This window comes from Podarcis gaigeae (assembly GCF_964106915.1).
Source record: "Podarcis gaigeae genome assembly, chromosome: 6".
Lineage (NCBI taxonomy): Eukaryota > Metazoa > Chordata > Lepidosauria > Squamata > Lacertidae > Podarcis > Podarcis gaigeae.
The window spans coordinates 39,363,047-39,383,810 of record NC_139682.1 but is presented as its reverse complement, the minus strand read 5'-3'; the positions used below and the strand labels follow the sequence as shown (position 1 = coordinate 39,383,810).

At 42.2% G+C, this 20,764-nt stretch overlaps 1 protein-coding gene and 2 long non-coding RNA genes across 4 annotated transcripts in view; 2 read left to right on the top strand and 1 right to left on the bottom strand.

Moving 5' to 3' along the window:
* LOC310847648 overlaps positions 1-20,764 on the bottom strand; it is a 143,730-nt gene that overhangs the window by 59,039 nt on the left and 63,927 nt on the right. The window lies entirely within an intron of this gene.
* The window catches only part of LOC310847617 (membrane cofactor protein-like), a 33,205-nt gene that overhangs the window by 9,987 nt on the left and 2,454 nt on the right, over positions 1-20,764 (top strand). Inside the window, exons 6-13 of one of the 2 annotated variants that reach the window (XM_083745602.1) lie at positions 5-187; positions 939-1,004; positions 1,898-1,930; positions 1,964-2,071; positions 2,477-2,515; positions 3,982-4,011; positions 5,194-5,269; positions 6,727-7,784. In XM_083745602.1, coding sequence (XP_083601728.1) covers positions 5-187; positions 939-1,004; positions 1,898-1,930; positions 1,964-2,071; positions 2,477-2,515; positions 3,982-4,011; positions 5,194-5,269; positions 6,727-6,835 — 644 coding nt within the window. In that variant the 3' untranslated portion in view covers positions 6,836-7,784. Of the gene's footprint in view, positions 1-4; positions 188-938; positions 1,005-1,897; positions 1,931-1,963; positions 2,072-2,476; positions 2,516-3,981; positions 4,012-5,193; positions 5,270-6,726; positions 7,785-19,570; positions 19,598-20,474; positions 20,551-20,764 lie in introns of those variants that run through there. The other variant, XM_083745603.1, reaches the window with a different exon arrangement.
* Positions 9,758-14,842, top strand: LOC310847644. The gene is made up of 3 exons (XR_014565928.1): positions 9,758-10,221; positions 13,850-13,915; positions 14,782-14,842. It is a non-coding gene; the product is annotated as an uncharacterized lncRNA (long non-coding RNA).

The following is a 20,764-nucleotide window of genomic DNA, read 5'->3' as shown; positions in this document are numbered from 1 at the left end:
TCAGTGGTCGTATGCCGTAGACCTGACATAAAAAATGGAAGAATAACAACAGCGTATAAGCCTGCATACACCTATGGAGATCGTATAATATCTGTATGTAATCGAGGATATACTATGGTGGGGAATGACAGTAGTATATGTGGGGCTAACAATGCCTGGCAACCTCCTATTCCAACATGTGTTAGGCGTAAGTATCTTCCTACACTTAAATGGGTTCCTTGGGAGGAATCACAGGGTATAAATTCAATAAATAAATATCCATAGAAAACGGGAGATACGTAGCCGCTCCAGCAACATATCTCTATTTCCTCACATCCAGAAACGCAAGAAGGGCTTTTACTCTTGCTAGAAGCTCGGTCTTGCCCTCACCAGTTCTGGAAGGCTTCTATAGAAGAATACTGTACGCACAGAGACTTTGTGCCTGCCCATTAGGGGAAATAAGCCCTGAACATATATTTTTTTAGATGTCCTTTTTATGTTGAGATATGTAGAGACACCATTGATCCATTGCTGAAGAGGCTCGCCGATCATGCAGACAAGTCTAAACTTAATTCTCTCCTCTTAGGCAAAGATCACAAGACAACCTGGCTGGTAGCCAGATTCTGTGCCCAGATTTGTAGGCACAGATCATCCTCTAGAATAAAATAGCTCACTAGGGAAATGCTGAAGTTGCCCTTTAGGTCAATTTTTTTATGATAGCCCAAATCTCAGTTGTATGGGTGTATGTATATATCTCAATTTTAACTCATATGAGTTATTGCTGCAATCTGCTCCGATTGTATATTTTATCTTTATGAACGCTGTTTTTATTGTGTTATGTTACGGGAGCTGGTCTTTGACTGTAATAAAATCTAATCCAATAAATAAATGTCAGAGCTATTGTGTTGCACTTTAAAGCAGATCATCCTTATTTCTTTGCCCCCTCTCTTTTCTGCTAGAATCCACCACCACTGTTGCCACCATCCGTCCAAGTGGAAGTACCAAAAAAACAACTTCTAGCAGACGTGAGTTAGAAAAATGTGACTTAAATATGAGATATTAAAGTCAGGATTATCTTACTCCATGTATGCTAATAGGATATATAAGATTTCATAATGAAACCTCTTGGTGGCAGCATGGATGGGGCTCTGTTGTTTCCCTGACTTCTTGGGTCACAGCCACTTACCAAGATGGCGGAGGAGTGAGGAGAGGGGATCACTGCATCTGGTGGACCTCACACCTCCTCATCCAGTAACAATCCATGATATTGGTTAGTGATTTCGCCCTTTCACCACCTGCTTCACCTGTCTGGGCCAGTGACTCACTCGTTGTTCCTGCTGGGGCAGGAAGACCAAGGGGCAGAAGGAGTATTCTCCTTCATCCCCACCCCCTGCCATATTGACCCACAAAAGAAAGCCCAAGTTTTGAAGTGCAATCTTCCTTCTTTTGGTGGTGGCAGCAATGTGGGCATGGCAGTGACTTCTTCCTGGGCCACTTGCTTGCTTTACTCACTTCACCAGCCTACTCAGACATTCCGCAGTCCTGTCTTCCGCATCAGTGGTAGCATCAGTAATGGTAATCCTTGACTGCCCACATGCACTCTGTTACCTGCCCAATGATGGACAAGTACTAGAGGAAAAATGCAGATAAAATGAGATGTTGAAGAAAAGTTGGCCTATAAAAAATTCAAAATATAAGTAACATCAGATTATTATTATTATTATTATTATTATTATTATTATTTTAAAAAACTATTTTAACTTTCTAAAGCTGATTCCAGAGACTGAGACCATAGAGGACCTGGTGTCCTGAGACCATATGGCACCCTATACGGACCTTTCTGACTCCTAATTTTGAAAGAACACATAAATGCAGAGCAATCAGCAACTTGAAAGTTGATATAAATCTCTTTACACAGCTGGTTCAACCACTGGAGGTGGTGGTGGTGGTGGTGGAGGAGGAGGAGGAGGAGGAGGAGGAGGAGGAGGAGGAGGAGGAGATGAAGGAGGAGGAGGAGATGAAGGAGGAGATGGAGGAGGAGGAGTAGATGATGGAGGAGGAGGAGGAGACGATGACCTAAACCCAGAAAACGGTAAACAATTGCTTTTCACTGTTATGAGTTGATGTATTTCAATAAGTGGAGAGTGACCAAGGAGTAAGCTTATGGATAGAACCAGAGTGGAGGAAATGGACCCTTGTCAAGAACTGGGGGGGGGGGGGCTGGTGCTGTGGTGTTTGTTATTGTAATTATCTGTATTTTTAATAGGTCTCTCACTCTCTCATACACACACAAACAAACACACACACACACACAGAGAGATAATTTAATTGTTTTTACATTACTTTTTAAAGCTGTTACCATTTTATCTATAAGCTGCCTTGACTCCCTGTCTGGGAAAAAGGTATGATATAAATAAATATAAAAATAACAATCCCTCCCCCTCTTTTGTATAGGACCTACAAACAAACTACTGACAACTCCCCTCTTTTTTTATAGGACCAGGTCCACAGACAACGCTTCCTCCAGACGATATAGGTACAGCGGAAAGGTGGTAGTGACAGCAAATTTATAAGCTTGTTTTTAGATTCAGTATAAAACTTCTAATGAGTGTGGCAGCTTTTTAAAAACAGGAAATGGTTTTGAGCTGAGAATGGGAAGTTGCCTTCCACCCAAACAGTTGGTAGCTTGCTAAGTATTGTCAACTCAAACTGGTAGCAAGTCTCCAGGTTTTCAGACAGCGGACATCCTGGGCGCTACCTGGAGATGCTGGGCAGTGAACCTGGGACCTTCCATATATAAATATTCATTCTTATGTATTTATCTGTCTTGTGACTATCCTTCCTCTGCATTGGGGAGGACTCATTAATCTGATCCGCCCCCCTGAGACTTAATGGAATTTGATGGGTTCTTCTGGGGTATTTTGTAGTAGGCAGCCAACAGTCCTCCTGAGACCTTAATCTCACATTGGAATAGGGAGATACAGCGGGCTTTCAACATAATTGCCCCTGTATGCCTTCTCTGGCACTGTTGAGCCCACTTTGCTGCCTGGTTTTCTGCGGTACTTGCAGCAGTGAAGCAGGCTGGATGACAACTAGAGTGCAGGAGATGTAAGGCTCCATATGAAGTTAACCAGACACATGTTGGAGTGTATGGCAGTGAAAGCTACAAAGGCTTATTTTTCTGTCTTGTTATTGGCATGTACAGCCCTGAACAACTTGGAACCAGGGAACACCTTACCTTGTATACTGCTGCCTGGACACTTTGACCCTCAGGAGATACACTCTCAGTAGTGCCATGTTCTGCTGAGGTTCATCTTATGTCTAATAAGACCAGGGGCTTTAGTGTGGCAGCACCTGCCCTTTGGATTGCGCTTCAAGTGAACATCAGGCAGCCGTCTTGTCATTTAGGCAGCTGCTTAAAGCTTGCCTATTCACTCAGCCTTTTCTTGGAAGGTGATTCAGCTGTGTTGCTATATTAACTTTGTCTACAGATTTGTGATACATTTTGTATTTGTTTTATGGGTGTAAGACACTTAAAAATACATTTGTATGCTCAGACCTTTCTGACTAAATATTATTCTACTTAAATTCTATATATATCTCTGACATTGTTTATTGTTTGCTGCTGATTTTATTTTAGTTTGTTTATATTTTAATACCTACAAAAATGTTTAACATGTTTAACATTTTAGTATTGAATTTTATTCTATAAACTGCTTTGGGATCTTTGGAAGCGAAGAGGCTTAAATAAGTAATTAGAATGTGTGTGAATTTTTTTAAAGTGGGAAACCCATTTCTTGGTTCCAGCGAAATACCTCTATATTCAGTCTTCCATTGAGTACTGGAGTAGATTATTTCCAGTTATTAGTTGTACTATATTTTATTCAGTGTGTGACACACACAAATGCATACAGGCATAGAAAGAGAGAGAGCACACTACGATCTGCCACAATTACATTGCTTCAAATTTTAGCTCACAGTTTTTATTTACTTCTTTTCTAGAATATGACAACACCGCAACAATTATTATCGGTAAGTAATTACAGAGCAAGTTACTTCGCTGCTATTGTACTTTCATGCCTTGTAGTAATGTGTGTTTCCTTTACCTTTTACTCCAGTTTTGGTTTAAATGTTGAAGACTCCTACTTGGAGAAGATGTTGATTCTTTTTCAAATATGCTTAGAGTGAAAACTTTTCTCCAAGATCTGCTGTTTATTTATTTCTTTGGTGAGGCCAGCTCTGCTTCCTCCACTGTCTTTGCTCCTGTAATGTACATAGCTGTCTCTAAATTCAGCCCAGACTTCCCCCATGCTGTGACTTCTAATGTTCTTGCATCTGGGTGTGACTGGGGCTTTTCAAAAATCCTCAGGAGTAAGGGTGTCTTGAGCTCAGGCATGCCAACTCTAGGGGGCCTAGTGTTGAGGTGGCTGTGTGTGAGAGACACATCGCAGGGCTAATGGGCAGCTCCTTCAGAATGCTTGGTCTCCTCCGCTGCACATGCATGACACGCAATACGTGTGACATCACACACATGCTGGGCCCCCTCAATCTTGGGGGCAACCTGGTGACTCTGTTTCAGCTTCACACACTGCTTGGGTTGGAGAGTTGCTCTTTGACTGTCATTAGGGCCACTAAGTCTGCAGACACCTGTTAGGGGCAGGAAGAACTCGTTGCTGCAATCAATCTCTGAGGACAACGGCACATCTGCGCCAAAAGGGGGTAACTGCAGATGTACAGTGGACTCGCTGCTGAAGGTATATATGTGCCAAGTAACTCATCCACCCGAGTGGCTTTAATGTCCATTGAGCAGTACAAGGTAAGAAGAAGAAGAAGAAGAAGAAGAAGAAGAAGAAGAAGAAGAGGAGGAGGAGGAGGAGGAGTTTGGATTTGATATCCCGCCTTTAAGGAGTCTCAAAGCGGCTAACATTCTCCTTTCCCTTCCTCCCCCACAACAAACACTCTGTGAGGTGAGTGGGGCTGAGACTTCAAAAAAGTGTGACTGGCCCAAGGTCACCCAGCAGCTGCATGTGGACGAGCGGAGACGCGAACCCGGTTCCCCAGATTATGTGTCTATCGCTCTTAACCACTACACCACACTGGCTCTCAACAACTTGTCTCGTGACTATTGCTTTTCCTCAACACAAAAATAATTACTTTGTCTTATTAATTGGTACTACGGCATATCACTGGATTTATTTCTTTTTTCCCTTCAAGGATTGATCCTGGCTATTTTAGTTGTGCCTTGTCTAATTGTTGCATTTTGGAAATACAGATCGTCCATGAAAACTAGGTGAGCCAGCCCAAGAGCAGCTGTCCCTGATTCTCTGTTGCCTTCTTGGTTGCTGAGTGAGCTACCATATGCTTCTTGACTTCACTTTGCCTTCTACTTTGCTCACACTTTCCGCATACATGTACTTAGTGTTCAGAAAGGGCTTGCACATTTTTTGTTGAACAGTTGCACTAATCTGCTACCACAGAATAAAAGCACAGTAATTTTTCTAGAATGGGTAGTCAGTATTTTATCCCATTTGGTGTTCTGATGTGACAGAAATGGTCTGTCTCCATTTACATCAGCTGTCCATCCTAATGCTGACTTCACAATGACTATTCTGGCCCTGAAAATCTTGAAATCTGCTATTAAATAGTTATAAAACATTCTGTATTATACTGGGGCCACCAAGGGTACTTGCAGTTTGTGGTTATTACTTTCAGAAATAGTAAGCAGAGGCGGAGCTAGCTGCTCCAGGACCCGGAGTGGACGGCGGAGGTGCGCCTGCAGCAGGGAGCGTCCCAGGGGGGTACGCTGGCAGCGGTGCGCGTCTCATGGGGGTGCTACCCATGGCGATGTCACCCCCCTCAGGGATGACACCAGGGGTGGGCTGTACCCACTTTTCTCCGCTACTGATAGCAAGAAAATGGATTTGTTGAATAGTTCTGTCTAAAGGCAGTAATGTTTAGTTTTGATTTTCCCCCTAGAAGAATCTAGGCCAGTGCTATAATCATTCTAAACCAACAATTTGCAGCAATAACTTATTCTGCACATTTCTCTTACATGGCTTTTCTTTCTTTATTTGTATCCAGGGCTTTCCATTTTTGTTGTAGCATTGTATGCATGATTTTACTGTTTAGATATGATGCATATATCTTCCCATCGCTTTGTGAGTGCTAATTAAGCTGTTTCCATAGATTAATACAGAAATTATTTACTCATTATGAATAGCCAGTGCAATAATTTCTGTCCCAGGTAGGTTACATGTCTTTTAAGTCTTCTGTGGGATTCAGATTTGATACCAAAGCATGCTGATCATTTTGTCAAAGGCAAGAGTTCTGTTTTATGCAGAGGCAATAACAATCCCAGTAGAGGAAATGGCAGGCTCATCTAAGAGGAATCTGTTAGTAGTTACTATTTTCTATAGTTAGTGTGTTAGTCTCCCACTCTTATATCTGTTTTGCTTATATAATCCTAATTCACGTCATCTGCTTTACTTCTAATATCCTGCAGTTGCCAACAATCAGTGCATTACTTCTGAAACTTCTGAAATTTATTTTCCTGCCCAAGAAGCAACAGCATGGCTACTGTTTCAGTGTGAAAGTTACTTACAATACTTTTAAAATTTGAATAACATGAAGTGGAATGCTGATGTATTTGTGTGTTGCTTTTTTCCTTCCCGACAGGAAAACAAAACAAAATAATACAATGTTTGGAACATAGGTATTAATTTTAAATATTTTATTTTATTTTTACAGAGTACCTGAAGCTCCTTCTAGTCCTGCTCAATTTGACAAGTCGGTATCAAAATCTGGATTGGAAGCCAAAGGTTCTCAATTGAACAAGGTTTCTTCAGTAAACCTGTAATCCAGCACCCTTCCAGTTGATCCTAACAGTTCTAATTTTTATAACAGGAAATGAGAATTAAGGGAAGGACTATGTGAAAAGTCAAAGCCTTTTTCATTAAGAACTGGCCATCCAGCTACTTGAAGCATGAAGCAGTACTGGACCCCAACACAACTCTCATCATTTGCTCTTAGTTTTGCATAGAACTGGGTTCCAGCTTTCCTCGAAGAATGTCTCTTTAAGTGCCTTAATCAAATACAGAGCCAAGCAGAACTGATTGTGTATCTACCCTGGCAAGGTGCATTATTATTTCTTCAAACCTTGTAAAGATGTCATGGGTTCTGTGTAGGAAATGTGAAATGTTACCATTTGTTTCCTAGAATCTTGTTCATCTCATGAAACGGAGGGGGCAAGTGTAGTTGTTAAAATTTACCAAACTTTTGACTTCCTCAAGACTTCCTCATGCATAATTCTAAAAGCTGCCTTGATTTCCTTACAGAATTTTCAAAAATGTAAACAACAGTAATATGTGCCTAATATGATATGTGCCTCTGTGTGTGTGTGTGTGTGTGTGTGTGTGTGTGCGCGCGCGCACGCCTAATACACACACACACACACACACACACATATATATATATATATATATATATGGTCATAGGCAAACAAAAGCTCTGCATCCTTAACCGAAAAATCCAGGAACACTTTTACAACACCTTAATTTCAATGGGAACAAGTTAAGTAAAATAACTCTCCCATTAAAATCAATTAGAGTTAAAAGTGCAGTGCTTCAGATAGCTAAATTAAAGCTTGCTATATTCGTGAAGGTATTTTGTTTGTTATACACTGTTTTTTAAAATCTAATTGTGCATCTTTATTTATTTAAATTGATTAAATATGTATAGAGAAGAAAAGTTGTTTATCTTAGAATGCGTGCAAATAAATTGAAATGTTGAATAAAAGACATTAGGTATTATCACTAGCTTTTCTACTCCCAATGTGATTATGCAGTACAGCTTGAGTTGATATAGCTAATGCTACATAGCTGTTTCAAATCGCTTTCTGGCTATGCATAGATACACAATGCAGTGAAGATACAGTGATACCTCAGGTTACAGACACTTCAGGTTACAGACTCCGCTAACCCATAATTCGTACCTCAGGTTAAGAACTTTGCTTCAGGATGAGAACAGAAATTGTGCGGTGGCAGCAGGAGGCCCCATTAGCTAATATGGTAACTCAGGTTAAAATATGGTAGTTTCAGGTTAAAAATGGACCTCCAGAACGAATTAAGTTCTTAACCCGAGGTACCACTATAGATGTTTGTGGGCGGGTATTTAACTTCTCCTTTACAGCACCTAGCCAAGCATTTTGTGCACTCTTTTTTCTTATGCAAAGCCTCATGCATGGTGCCTTGAACAGAAGTGAGTGTTCTCGGTATCTCAGGTGGGCCCTAGTATCTCAAGTGTTGCTGCTGATCAATGCTAGGTCGGTGAATGGCAAAACAGCCATCGAGGAGTTGATCTGGGATGAGCATACTGGCCTGCCTTGTGTTACAGAGACCTGGTTGGATGAACTGGCAGGTAAGTAACCTCTCAGCTTTGGCCACTAGAATTATCTGTACAGGAGGAGGCAAAATCAGTGCAGTGGGGAAGCAGAGCTGTAACGGTCTGTCATGATTGCATCTCCCCTGACCAGGTGCCCTTTATCCCAGTTTGTTGGGTTTAATTGTATGCATCTGAAGATGGGTGGCTGGGACAAAACAGGGATTCTGCTGCTGTACCCTGGGGCTCACAGTCTCCCTCAGTTAGCCAAGGAGTCTTGGGGTTGGTGCTGGAGTCCCCCAAAGGTGTGCTAGGGAACTTTCATTCATGCATAGATACCTCTGTCAGAAGCCCGACTCTGTCCCAAGTAATTTCTGGCCCTACTCATGCATCTGGGCGCACTCTGGACTTGGTATTCTGTGCAGAATTGGATGGTGGTGGTCTTAGAGTGCAGGAACATTCTATAGCTCCATTGTCATGGTTGGATCACTACTTTGCGGAGTTCAGACTCGCTGAAACTGGATACATTTCAATTTGTACAGCCTAGAGACATACAAAGGATCATTGGAAATGTGAGAGCTACCACGTGTACCTGTGGTGGGGGGCATGTTGTGCACCTTCTGGGATATTTGTCTACCTTCCCACTCTGCACTCAGCTTTCATCTGTGGTTCCTAGAAGCTATCAGCATATGACATCTACACACCAGGAAATGGCTTCAGCTAGCTGGCGAAACCAGGTGGTTAGGGACTTGCCCTGCATCGGAAGACAGGCTCTGGCAGATTGAGTGGACAAGACTAATAGTGGTCCAGTGATCAATAAAGCAGTTTCTCCACGTGTTGTAGAAGGAACCTGGGTAGGTAGCCCATCTAGGATGATTAATTCTCTGATTCTAACTCTCCCGCTGCCATGTAAGATCTGAGCCCGGCTTCGGCTGGGGAGGGCGGGATATAAATAATTTTTTATTATTATTATTATTATTATTATTATTATTATTATTATTATTATTATCTCTTTGGGAGAAGAAAAGGCCTTTTGTAACCCTACACAAATTCAGAATACAGTCCCAAGGATGGTTGGATGGCTCCTTTCGGCAGTTGCTGCAGCTCAGCTGGAGCCAAACGTATTGCTCTACTTTCCACATCGAAACAAAAAAAATTCCTTCCAGTAGCACCTTAAAGACCAACTAAGTCAGTTCTTGGTATGAGCTTTCGTGTGCATGCACACTTCTTCAGATGCACACGAAAGCTCATACCAAGAACTGACTTAGTTGGTCTTTAAGGTGCTACTGGAAGGAATTTTTTTTGTTTTGACTATGGCAGACCAACACGGCTACCTATCTGTAACTTTCCACATCAAAGTGGCCGAAAGGGGTCTTGCCATGCGCAGATCCCGCGATCTCTCCCCCTTGGCGGTGCAGAGAGCAGACCAGGCACCACGCGGCTCTTCTCCCCACGTTTCCCACCCGCCAATCCTGAGCGCGCGCCCTTGCCGCCACCTCCAACCGGCATGCGCGCGGCTCTGGGACGTTAAGGCCGGGCACCGATAACGGCGGAGACGGCTCCCTCTCTTCACACTCCTCCTGGAGCTCCTGAGCTCAAACCACTAGTGCTCACGCCCCTTGTCTGAAAAAAGCGTCGCCGCTCCCTTCCCCTCGAGTTGCTTCCCGCGCCCGCCACGTCGCGTTGCCTTTCCGTTGTGGTGCTTTCTGTTTTTTCTGACTTGCCCCAAAGGGTTCTCCTTTTTGTGCTGCTGCGATGGCCCCTCTCAGCTGCTCCTTTGGCGGGCCTTCTTTGTCGCCGTCGCCGCTGCTGCTCCTGCTGCTGTTTCTCTCGTTGGCCAGAGTTCGAGGTGAGGCGGGGTGTGAGGTAGGAATTCCTTTCGGTCATGCCTTGCCTTGCCTAAAAGATGGAAAATCTGGCACCTTAAATGTTGTCTGAGGGCTAAGCAAGGCTTTCTCAGGGATGGGGAGAAGTCCAACTCCTCCCACCACTCAGTGTAGGGCAGTGATGGCCAAACTTGGCCCTCCAACTCTTTTGGGACTACAACTCCCATCAATCCTAGCTAACTGGACCATTGGTCAGGGATGATGGGAATGGTAGTCCCAAAACAGCTGGCGGGTCAAATTTGGCGGCTGCTAGCATTATGTATCAGATGAGCTGCCGGCCTCTTGTGTTGTTTTGGAGAGCTTAAGCGCAAGAAAGCCACTTTCTGTGTATGGACTGAGAGGCTAGTTACTTCAAAACATGTAAATTTAGGGCATCAAAATTCACTAAAAGTTAAGGGTGTCCTTTTCTTGTTGCCTTCAAAACTTCCTAAAAGAGTAAAGTGTGCAGCACTGAGGGTAAATGTGGTTGTTGTATATACCACCTATCTTCAGATATGAGGATTATACTTTAATTCTTGAAAAGCTGAAGGCCGTAATATGGCAAAATATACATTTGTTAGGGCCAACCAAAAGGTCACCAGCAAGGTTTCAAATGAGCTAGGATATTTGTTGGGGATTTGTCATGAATGCAACCCAGAATTGGAGGAAGAAAACATGGACTTCATATGAATCTGCAAAATTATACATTACGTAGTTTCGTCTACTCAAGATCCCTCAAGAATACAACACATTCAAAACAGGCTCTGCGGGGATATAGTTATAAAAAGTAGTTGCTCTAACTAGATGGCCAGTCTGCTTACACAGAGGAATGGATAGAACTGACCAGTGCTCCTTCGTTTTCCAAGGTTTTTGCCCCAAAATTGCCTGTTCCTATGATTATTGTACTTTGGGTCTGCCTCTTGATAACATGGGATGTTGGATCACCTTCCAGCCTTACTCTGGTGCATTTAAGCAAATGGGTACAACTGTCCTTAAAAATGGTATTCTTCCAAGGAAAGCTGTTCTGCAATGTCATCTTTCTGGGAATGCTCTCTAACTTACTCTGCTATTTTAAGTCCCGTTTATTTAAGATAGCCACCATTAATTGGACCTGTTCCCTCCTTGCATCCTTTGCACAGAGCTCACATTTATTCAAAATTTATACAGTTATTCAGACAGTTTTGAACTGGTTATATCACAAATAATAATATTGTGTGATAGTTCCATCCATATGTTCCTTCCTTCCATTTTTGGGCATAGATATTTTGGGCAGCTGTGGTAGCATACATAAATAGTTTTTTTTCTGTTCAGTAGGTACTTCTCCACCAATTATACCTTAAAGAAAAGCTGTTGTTTTGTTTTTGTTTTTTGCAAAGTGTGATTAAAAAAATGATAATCAAGGATAGAGATGCAGTTTTGTTCTTCATCACTTCTGGGTTTCTAACACAGCTCAAAGAAGAGTAATGTAACCATCATGGATGTCCTATGAAGCATACTATTCTCAAACAAAATGTCATTATTATTATTTTTTATCTTTTCCGCGCTAATGGTGGAAGGCTAGATCTCCCTTTGTCTTGGATGTGACGCACTGAGATTTGCCTTTGTGTGCAGAAATTGAAAGTTGCTTCGTTGAGGATTTTGGATTACAACAGGAAAATAAAGAGAAGAAACTTAAAAATATTCCACACAGAAGCACAATGGACTAACCCACTTGCTAAACTAATTCAGATACTAGGGGTGATGAGCCTCCATTACCTTCTTTTTATATACTTTACATTTGCTGTTTATTCTGCAAATCTCCCCTGAAAGACTGATGTTTGAAATGCAAGCGGGATTGAAAGAATATCTTGTTATTGCCATTGTTACGGTTTAACTACAAAATTGACTGTGTGAAATTTTGACTTTGATTCTGGCAACAATCCTCAATGGAATGATAAAAAGAATTATTGATGGGAGTTGTGGGGTTTCTCTGATGCATCAGCTTGTTAGCAGCTGGAACGAGATCACAGAAGGGAATTTCGGATATCTGACCGGTGTTAATGGTGGAAGGCTAGACCTCCCTTTGTCTTGGATGTGATGCGCTGAGATTTGCTGTTGTGTGAAGAAACCGAAAGTGAGTAGCTGAGGACTTTGGATTACAACAGGAAAATAAAGAATTCACACAGAACTACAATAGACTAATCCACTTGCTAAACTAATTTGGAGGCTGTTAAAAAAAAAAGAAGGATCAACATTGGCAATGTTTTATTTGGACTATTTGGACTAATTAAGAAATGCAGTATGAGATTAGATTATCACCCCCTGAACTTCAGAGCATGGGAAGCCACCCAAAAGATATAATTTGGCATTGAATATTTGGGGGTTTTTTTATTGTATTATAATTTGGAATGTTTTAATGTGGTTTTTATTGGATTGTTAAAATGGAAAATTTAATAAATATTATTTTTTAAAAAATAGAATTACATGTAATGGTAGGCAGCTGTTTCCTATGCACTCTTTTATCTTATAGTTTCCCCCCTTATGTTTTGTACTGCCTTGGCTAAATCTCTCCAAAGTAAATCTTTTTATATATGTATGTAAATTTTATATATTTTACACCACATATGATTAAAACAAAACAACCTGGACATTTTGCAGTAAAGAACATGATAGGAAATTATCTTTGATACTGTGTCGTATAGCCTCTCCCCAAACAAATCAGGATGAATGCTCAAACAAGGCCGGAAATGGCCTTGGTGTCCGATTCTTTTCCTTTTAAAGTATGAAGGCTGCATGTGCTAATGCTTGTTCTGATTTTCCTGTTAGGAAGGCGATGTCCTACAATAAGTTTAGAGAATGGCAGAATCATAAAATCAAAAGACTTGCAGCTAGGTGATGAAATAACTCTAGGCTGTAAGAAGGGGTGAGTTGTAGGTCACCTTTTGTACCTACTTGTCTTTGTTTATAAAGGTAAAGGACCCCTGACAGTTAAGTCCAGTTGCAGATGACTCTGGGGTTGCGGCGCTCATCTTACTTTACAGGCTGAGCGAGCTGGTGTTTGTCCACAGACAGTTTTTCCGGGTCATGTGGCTAGCATGACTAAGCCGCTTCTGGTGCAACGGAACACCGAAACCAGAGCAGCGCATGGAAACACAATTTACCTTCCTGCCGGAGCGGTACCTATTTATCTACTTGCACCTTTGGGCGTGCTTTCAAACTGTTAGGTTGGCAGGAGCAAGGACCGAACAACGGGAGCTTACCCCGTTGCGGGGATTCGAACTGCCAAACTTCTGATCAGCAAGCCCAAGAGGCTCAGTGGTTTAGACCAAAGCGCCACCCGCATCCCTTGGCTTTGTTTAGAACTGAAATAAAAAATGGAAGAGTGACTCTGGTCCAGCCCGTGAACACATACAGTATAACAGTTGTGTAAAGTTTGTATGTGATCCTGCATACACTCTGGTGGGGAGTAGCAGTAGTAAATGTGGGGCTGACAATGCCTGGCAACCTCCTGCTCCAGAATGTGTTAAGGGTAAGTATCTTACTACACTTAAATGGGTTCCTTGGGAGGAAGCACAAGGTATAAATTCATAAATAAATGTCAGAGCTATTGTGTTGCAGAATCCTTATTTCTTTGCTCTCTTTTCTGCCAGCTACCACACCAACTGCCCCACCAGCTGCCCCCACCATCAAACCCGGAAACACAACTCTTACCCCAGGTGAGTGAGAAAATGTGACTTTAATATCTCAGATTTAAGTCAGGATAATCTTACTCCATGTATGCTAATAGGATATATATGATTTCATAATGAAACCTCTTGGTGGCAGCATGGATGGGGCTCTGTTGTTTCCCTGACTTCTTGGGTCACAGCCACTTACCAAGAAGGGGGAGGAGTGAGGAGAGGGGATCACTGCATCTGGTGGACCTCACTCCTCCTCCTCCAGTAGCAACCCATGATATTGGTTAGTGATTTCGCCCTTTCACCACCTGCTCCACCTGCGCGGGCCAGTGACTCACTCATTGTTCCTGCTGGGGCCGCCTGCCATATTGTTTTTCTCCTTCATCCCCACCCCCTGCCATATTGACCCACAAAAGAAAGCCTGCAGTTTTGAAGTGCAGTCTTCCTTCTTTTGGTGGTGGCAGCAATGTGGGCATGGCAGTGATTTCTTCTTTGGGCCACTTGCTGGCTTTGCTCACTCCACCAGCCTACTCAGAGTTTTCTCTCCTTCATTCTGTCCCGTCTCCTGCATCCACACTGCTAGTGGCGGCAGCAGTAATGGTCATCCTTGACTGCCCACGTGCACTCAGTCACCAGCTGGATGATGGACAAATCCAATATAGTATTAGAGAGAAAATACAGATAAAATCAGATGTTGAAATAAAGTTGGACTATCAAAAAAATCAAAATATAAATAACAACAGCAATTTATTTTTCATTTTAAAAACTATTTTAACTTCCTAAAGCTGAGTCCAAAGACAGTGTCCTGAGACCATGTGGCACCTTATATGGACTTTCCTGGTTCTTAATTTTGAGAGAAGGAGTAAGGACAGTTGTAGTCAGCACTTCAAAATCTCTTTACACAGGTGGTCCAAAACCACCAACTACTGAAGACGGAGGAGAGGGCGCCGTAGACCCCGGACCAGGTAAACAATTGCTTTTCACTGTTATTGGTGGATGCATTTCAAGAATTGGGGGGGGGGGGGGAGCAAGAATTGAGTTTATGGATAGAACCAGTGGAGGAAATGGTCTCTTGTCAATATGTATAGAGATACGTCGCCAGAGAGAGGATTGACTTTATTAGAAGAATATCATGAGGATACTTGGGTACATGGTAGTGCTGTAGTAGTTTTGAGACAATGGAATTATACACCATAAGAGCAACCTGTAACAGAATGTTGTGGTGTGTGGCCTTCCTTCTGAACTGTGCCTATTCAGAATTTAGCAAGCAATTTCCCCCAGTCAGTGCATTGCATTTCCTTTGCCCGATCCCACATTCTGTTTTTGTTTTCGAACTGTCACGCTGTTCAGCTATTCAGCAAGGCCAAAATTGTCTATTTATTGAAATTTCAAACCCTCATAACTCAAAAATAAGATGAGATTTTTAAAAAGATTTAAACTTAGTTTTGATCATTCAATAAGTGTACAAAATATGAAGCAAATTGGATGACATGAGGTAAAAAAGTTGGATCACTTGATATGAAATGACCCTTAAAATATAATTGTGATAGAGGGTCTGGTCTTTATTCTCTTTTCTTTTTCTTCTTCTTTTTCTTAATTTTCTTCATTTGCTTATTCTTACTACTTTCCTATTTGTGGGGCTTTTTGCTGTTTTAGATGCTAGAGAATCCTTTAGTTCTGCCTGGCTTTCTGTGAATTGTGTAACTTATGGAATGCTACTCTTTGTACTAAGACATGTCTTTTACTGTATAAGAAATTCAAGCAAGCTTTCCAGTTTTCTTTGCTTTCTTTTAAAATTTTCTAAACTGCTTTTCATAAATTCCAGTGCAATGTTTTATGAATTGGTGGGGCTGGTGCTGTGATTTTTTTATTATTATCTCTATTTCAATAGCGCGTGCGCGCTCTCTCTCTCTCTCTCTCTCACACACACACACACACACACACACAGTTATATTAGTGTTAATTGTTTTTTTTTTAGCTGCTACTATTTTATCTGTAAGTTGCCTAGACTCCCTGTCTGGGGGGAAACACATGACATAAATAAATATAAAAATAACAACCCCCTCTTTTTTTATAGGACCAGATTCACAGACAACGCTTCCTCCAGACGATATAGGTACAGTTGAAAAGTGGTAGTGACAGCAAATTTATAAGCTTGTTTTTAGATTTGGTATTGCACTTCCAATGAATATGGCAGCTTTTTAAAAACAGGAAATGGTTTTGAGCTGAGAATGGGAAGTTGCCTTCCACCCAAACAGTTGGTAGCTTGCTAAGTATTGTCAACTCAGACTGGTAGCAAGTCTCCAGGTTTTCAGACAGCGGACATCCTGGGCGCTACCTGGAGATGCTGGGCAGTGAACCTGGGACCTTCCATATATAAATATTCATTCTTATGTATTTATCTGTCTTGTGAGTACCCTTCCTCTGCATTGGGGAGGACTCATTAATCTGATCCGCCCCCCTGAGACTTAATGGAATTTGATGGATTCCTCTGGGGCATTTTGTAGTAGGCAGCCAACAGTCCTCCTGAGACCTTAATCTCACATTGGAATAGGGAGATACAGCGGGCTTTCAACATAATTGCCCCTGTATGCCTTCTCTGGCACTGTTGAGCCCACTTTGCTCCCTGGTTTTCTGCAGTACTTGCAGCACTGAAGCAGGCTGGAGTGCAAGAGATGTAAGGCTCCATATGAAGTTAACCAGACACATGTTGGAGTGTATGGCAGTGAAAGCTACAAAGGCTTTTTTTGCTGTTTCCATGGCATCCTTTAATAATTGTTCAGAGCTTTTTGGAGTGTTGTAGGAATAACTGTCATATATTGCAGTTGGAGAACGGCTGAGACAAATTTGCAAAGCATTTTGAGAAGAAAGCCATCTGTATTTTTGCTGCCTTGAATGCTACTATTACTGAAGTACCAAATGAGGTGATCAGTGCCCAGTCTTAACCCAGTTTTATGGGACCAGTTTTATTTTTGTGGCCTGAGGACATGGACCAGATACTTGTAGCTGTCCAACTCACAACCTGATTTATCAACTCTTGCTCATTATGGTTTATTTGAGCTAGCTGAGGGGTACAATAGAGTATGTTCAGGGCCTGGTGAATCCATCTCTGCATAAGCTGGTAATGCAACCCCATTAAGAAAATCCTGGACCTGGTATCACATCTCAGTCATTCCTGGATTCAACTTCAGGTAGTTTGCCCTCATCCAACCCATCACTGCCTCCAGACAATGAGTACTCCTTTTGGCATTATCATTATCATTAGAAGAAAAACCCTTTGGTTGCTAGCAAGCACCTATCACTAGTTTTGGCTAGTGCCCCAACTATGCTCTTACATGGACAGGATCTTACCTCTGTGGAGCGCACATTGGCAACCTCACATCTGGAGTGCTGTCGTATGCTTTGTGTGGGCTTGCCCTTGGGATTGCTCTGGAAGTGGCAACTAGTGCGGAACACAACAGCAAGAGCACTGAGTGAAGTAGCCTGTTGTGCAAACATTATACCTGTGTGAGCAACTCCTTGGATGGCAAGTGGCAAGGGTCTGTAGACACAATCTCTTCGGAGTGTTCCAAATGATGCTATGGCGCTCCCTGGTACTGTGGGGACTTGTGGACTAGGAAACAGGACCGCAAATAACTAGAGATAAATTTCACTCCAAGTCCTCCTGAACACAGGTAACCACACATAATTGTGCCTACTTTCTGCATGTACTGCAAACTCAAGCCACCAACCAACAGAACTCTTCAGGTAGAGGATACTTTGTGACCAACAGTTGACAACATAAAAGATAGGAGAGTGTGGATAATGAGGTAAAGGAATTTATGTATATGCAGTTAAGCAAGAAGTAAAAAGAACTGTCTTGGAGTGCTGGTAACAGGACTACTGTATAAAAATAGAAAATGATGTAATTGAAATGATGTAACTGAAAACTTAAAAAAAGGGAAAGAAATACGATTGTGTTTGATACCATCAAACTTGATATCCTCCTGGATTGGTTCCATAGGATGGGTATGGGGCACAGTTTTACAGTGGCTCCAATCCTATCTCCCAGGCCTGTTCCAAAGAGTAGCACTGGGGAAGTACCCTTCAGCCCCCTGGCACCTGTGGAGTTTTATGGGGCATGATTTTATCCCCAGTGCCTGGCACAGTGGTGGACTCAATGATGGCTAATAAACTGAGCATTAAACCTGGTAAGATGGCATGTCTGCAGGTGAACAGATCCTGAGACTGGGAAACAGTTCAGTTGCTTGTTCTGAATGGGGTTGGACTCCCTCTAAAGAAGCAGGTATGGAGCTTGGGGTGCTATAGGGGTGCTATTTGTGTAACCAGGGGGCCAAATGGGTTCAGTGGCTAGGAGTGCCCTTCTCTTGACTTCAGCTGGTGTGATAGATACAGTTCTTGGGTACCGTAATTTAGTATGGTAGTACAGGCAACATGCTCTGTATGGTGTTTCCTTTTTTAATATTTTTAATAAAGTTTTCTTGGTTTACAAAGGTATGCGCAATGTCTCTTTAATATTGGGTTTAGAAGCTGTAGCTAGTAAAGAATGCTGCTATAAAGCTGCTGAAGGAGGTGCCCATGGACAGTACCTAACATCTGTGCTGAAAGCTGCACTGACTGCCAATATGCTGCTGAGCCAGGTTTAAAGTCTTGTTATTGGCGAGTACAGCCCTGAACAATGTGGAACCAGGAAACCCCTTACCTTGTATACTACTGCCTGGACATTTTGACCCTCAGGAGATGCACTCTCAGTAGTGCCATGTCCTCCTGAGGTTCATCTTACGTCCAATAAGACCAGGGACTTTAGTGTGGCAGCGCCTGCCCTTTGGATTCTGCTTCAAGTGAACATCAGGCAGGCTCCAGCTTTCTTGTCATTTAGGCACTTGCTTAAAGCTTGCCTATTCACTTGACCTTTGCTTGGGAGGTGATTCAGCTGTGTTGCTATATTAACTTTATCTACTGATTTTGAATATATTTTACAATTGTTTTATGGCTGTAAGACACTTAAAGATACATTTGTATGTAAAGGCTTTCCTGACTAGATATTACTCTATTTCAGATTCTGTGTATATCTCTGACATTGTTTATTGTTTGCTGTTGATTTTATAAATGTATATTTTAATACTTACATTACTTGATATGTTTCTAACATTTCCATAAACTGCTTTGGGATGATTTGAATCACTAAAGTAAGTGATATAGAGGAACAAATTTGGAATGTACAGTTGTACCTTATTTTATGACCGGGATCTGTTCTGAAGTCCCGGATGCTAGACAAAAAGTACGCACGACAAACCGCCACTCTGCACACACACACGGAGCGTTTGCACTTCTGTGCATGCACAATTTAGTACTTCTGTGCATGTGCGAGTGGCAAACCCGGAAGTAACCCATTCCGGTACTTCCGGGTTTGCCGCAGACGTTTGACGAAACGGACGCTCGACGAGGCAGACTCAAAACTATATGTGAAATTTTTAAAAGTGGGAAACCCATTTCTTGGTTCCAGTGAAATTCAGTCTTCTGTTGTGTACTGGAGTAGATTAACTCCAGTTATTAGTTGTACTATATTTTATTCAGTGTGTGACACACACAAATGCATACATGCATAGAAAGAGAGAGAGCACGCTACGATCTGTAACAATTACGGTACATCGCTTCAAATTTTAGCTCACTTTTTACTTACTTCTTTTCTAGAATCTGACAACACCGCAATTATTATTGGTAAGTAATTACAGAGCAAGTTACTTCAGTGTACAATCGCTGTTATTGTACTTTTCATGCCTTGTGATGTTGATTCTTTTTCAAATATGCTTAGGGTGCAAACTTTTCTCCAAGATCTGCTGTTTATTTATTTATTTGGTGAGGCCAACTCTGCTTCCTCCACTATCTTTGCTACTGTAATGTACATAGCTGTCTCCAAATTCAGCACAGACTTCCCCCATGCTGTGACTTTTAATGTTCTTGCACCTGGGTGTTACTGGTGCTTTAAAAAAATCCTCAGGAGTAAGGGTGTCTTGAGCTCAAGCATGCCAACTCCAGGGGGCCTAGTGTTGAGGTGGCTGTGTGTGAGAGACACATCGCAGGGCTAATGGGCAGCTCCTTCAGAGTGCTTGGTCTCTTCCGCTGCACGTGCATGACACGCGATACGTGTGACATCACACGCATGCTGGGCCCCCTCAGTCTTGGGGGCAACCTGGTGACACTGCTTCAGCTTCACACACTGCTTCGGTTGGAGAGTTGCTCTTTGACTGTCATTAGGGCCACTCAGTTTGCAGAGTTGACATCTGTTAAGGGCAGGAAGAACTCTTTGCTGCAATCAGTCTCTGAGGACAACGACACATCTGCCCCAAAAGGGGGTGACTACAGATGTACAATGGATTTGCTGCTTGAGGTGCGTATGTGTCTAGAGACTTGCAGTACCCAGTAGCACATGAACCTATCCACCTGAGTGACTTTAATGTCAATAGAGCATTGCAAGGTAACAACCTGTCTTGTGACTTCTATTGATACTATTGCTTTTCCTCAACAGAAAAATAATTACAGTACTTTGTCTTATTAATTAGTACTACGGTATATCATTCTCTTTTTTCCCTTCAAGGATGTATCCTGGCTGTTTTAGTTGTGCTTGCTCTAGTTGCTGTATTTTGGAAATACCGATATTCTGCGAAAACTGGGTGAGTCAGCCCAAGAGCAGCTGTCCCTGATTCTCTGTAGCCTTCTTGGTTGCTGAGTGAGCTTCCATACGCTTCTTGACTTCTACTTTGCTCACACTTTCCTCATACATGTGCTTAGTGTTCAGAAAGAGCTTGCACATTTTTTGTTGAACAGTTGCACTAATCTGCTAGAACAGAATAAAAGCTAACTAAAGCAAAGTAATCATTCTAGAAT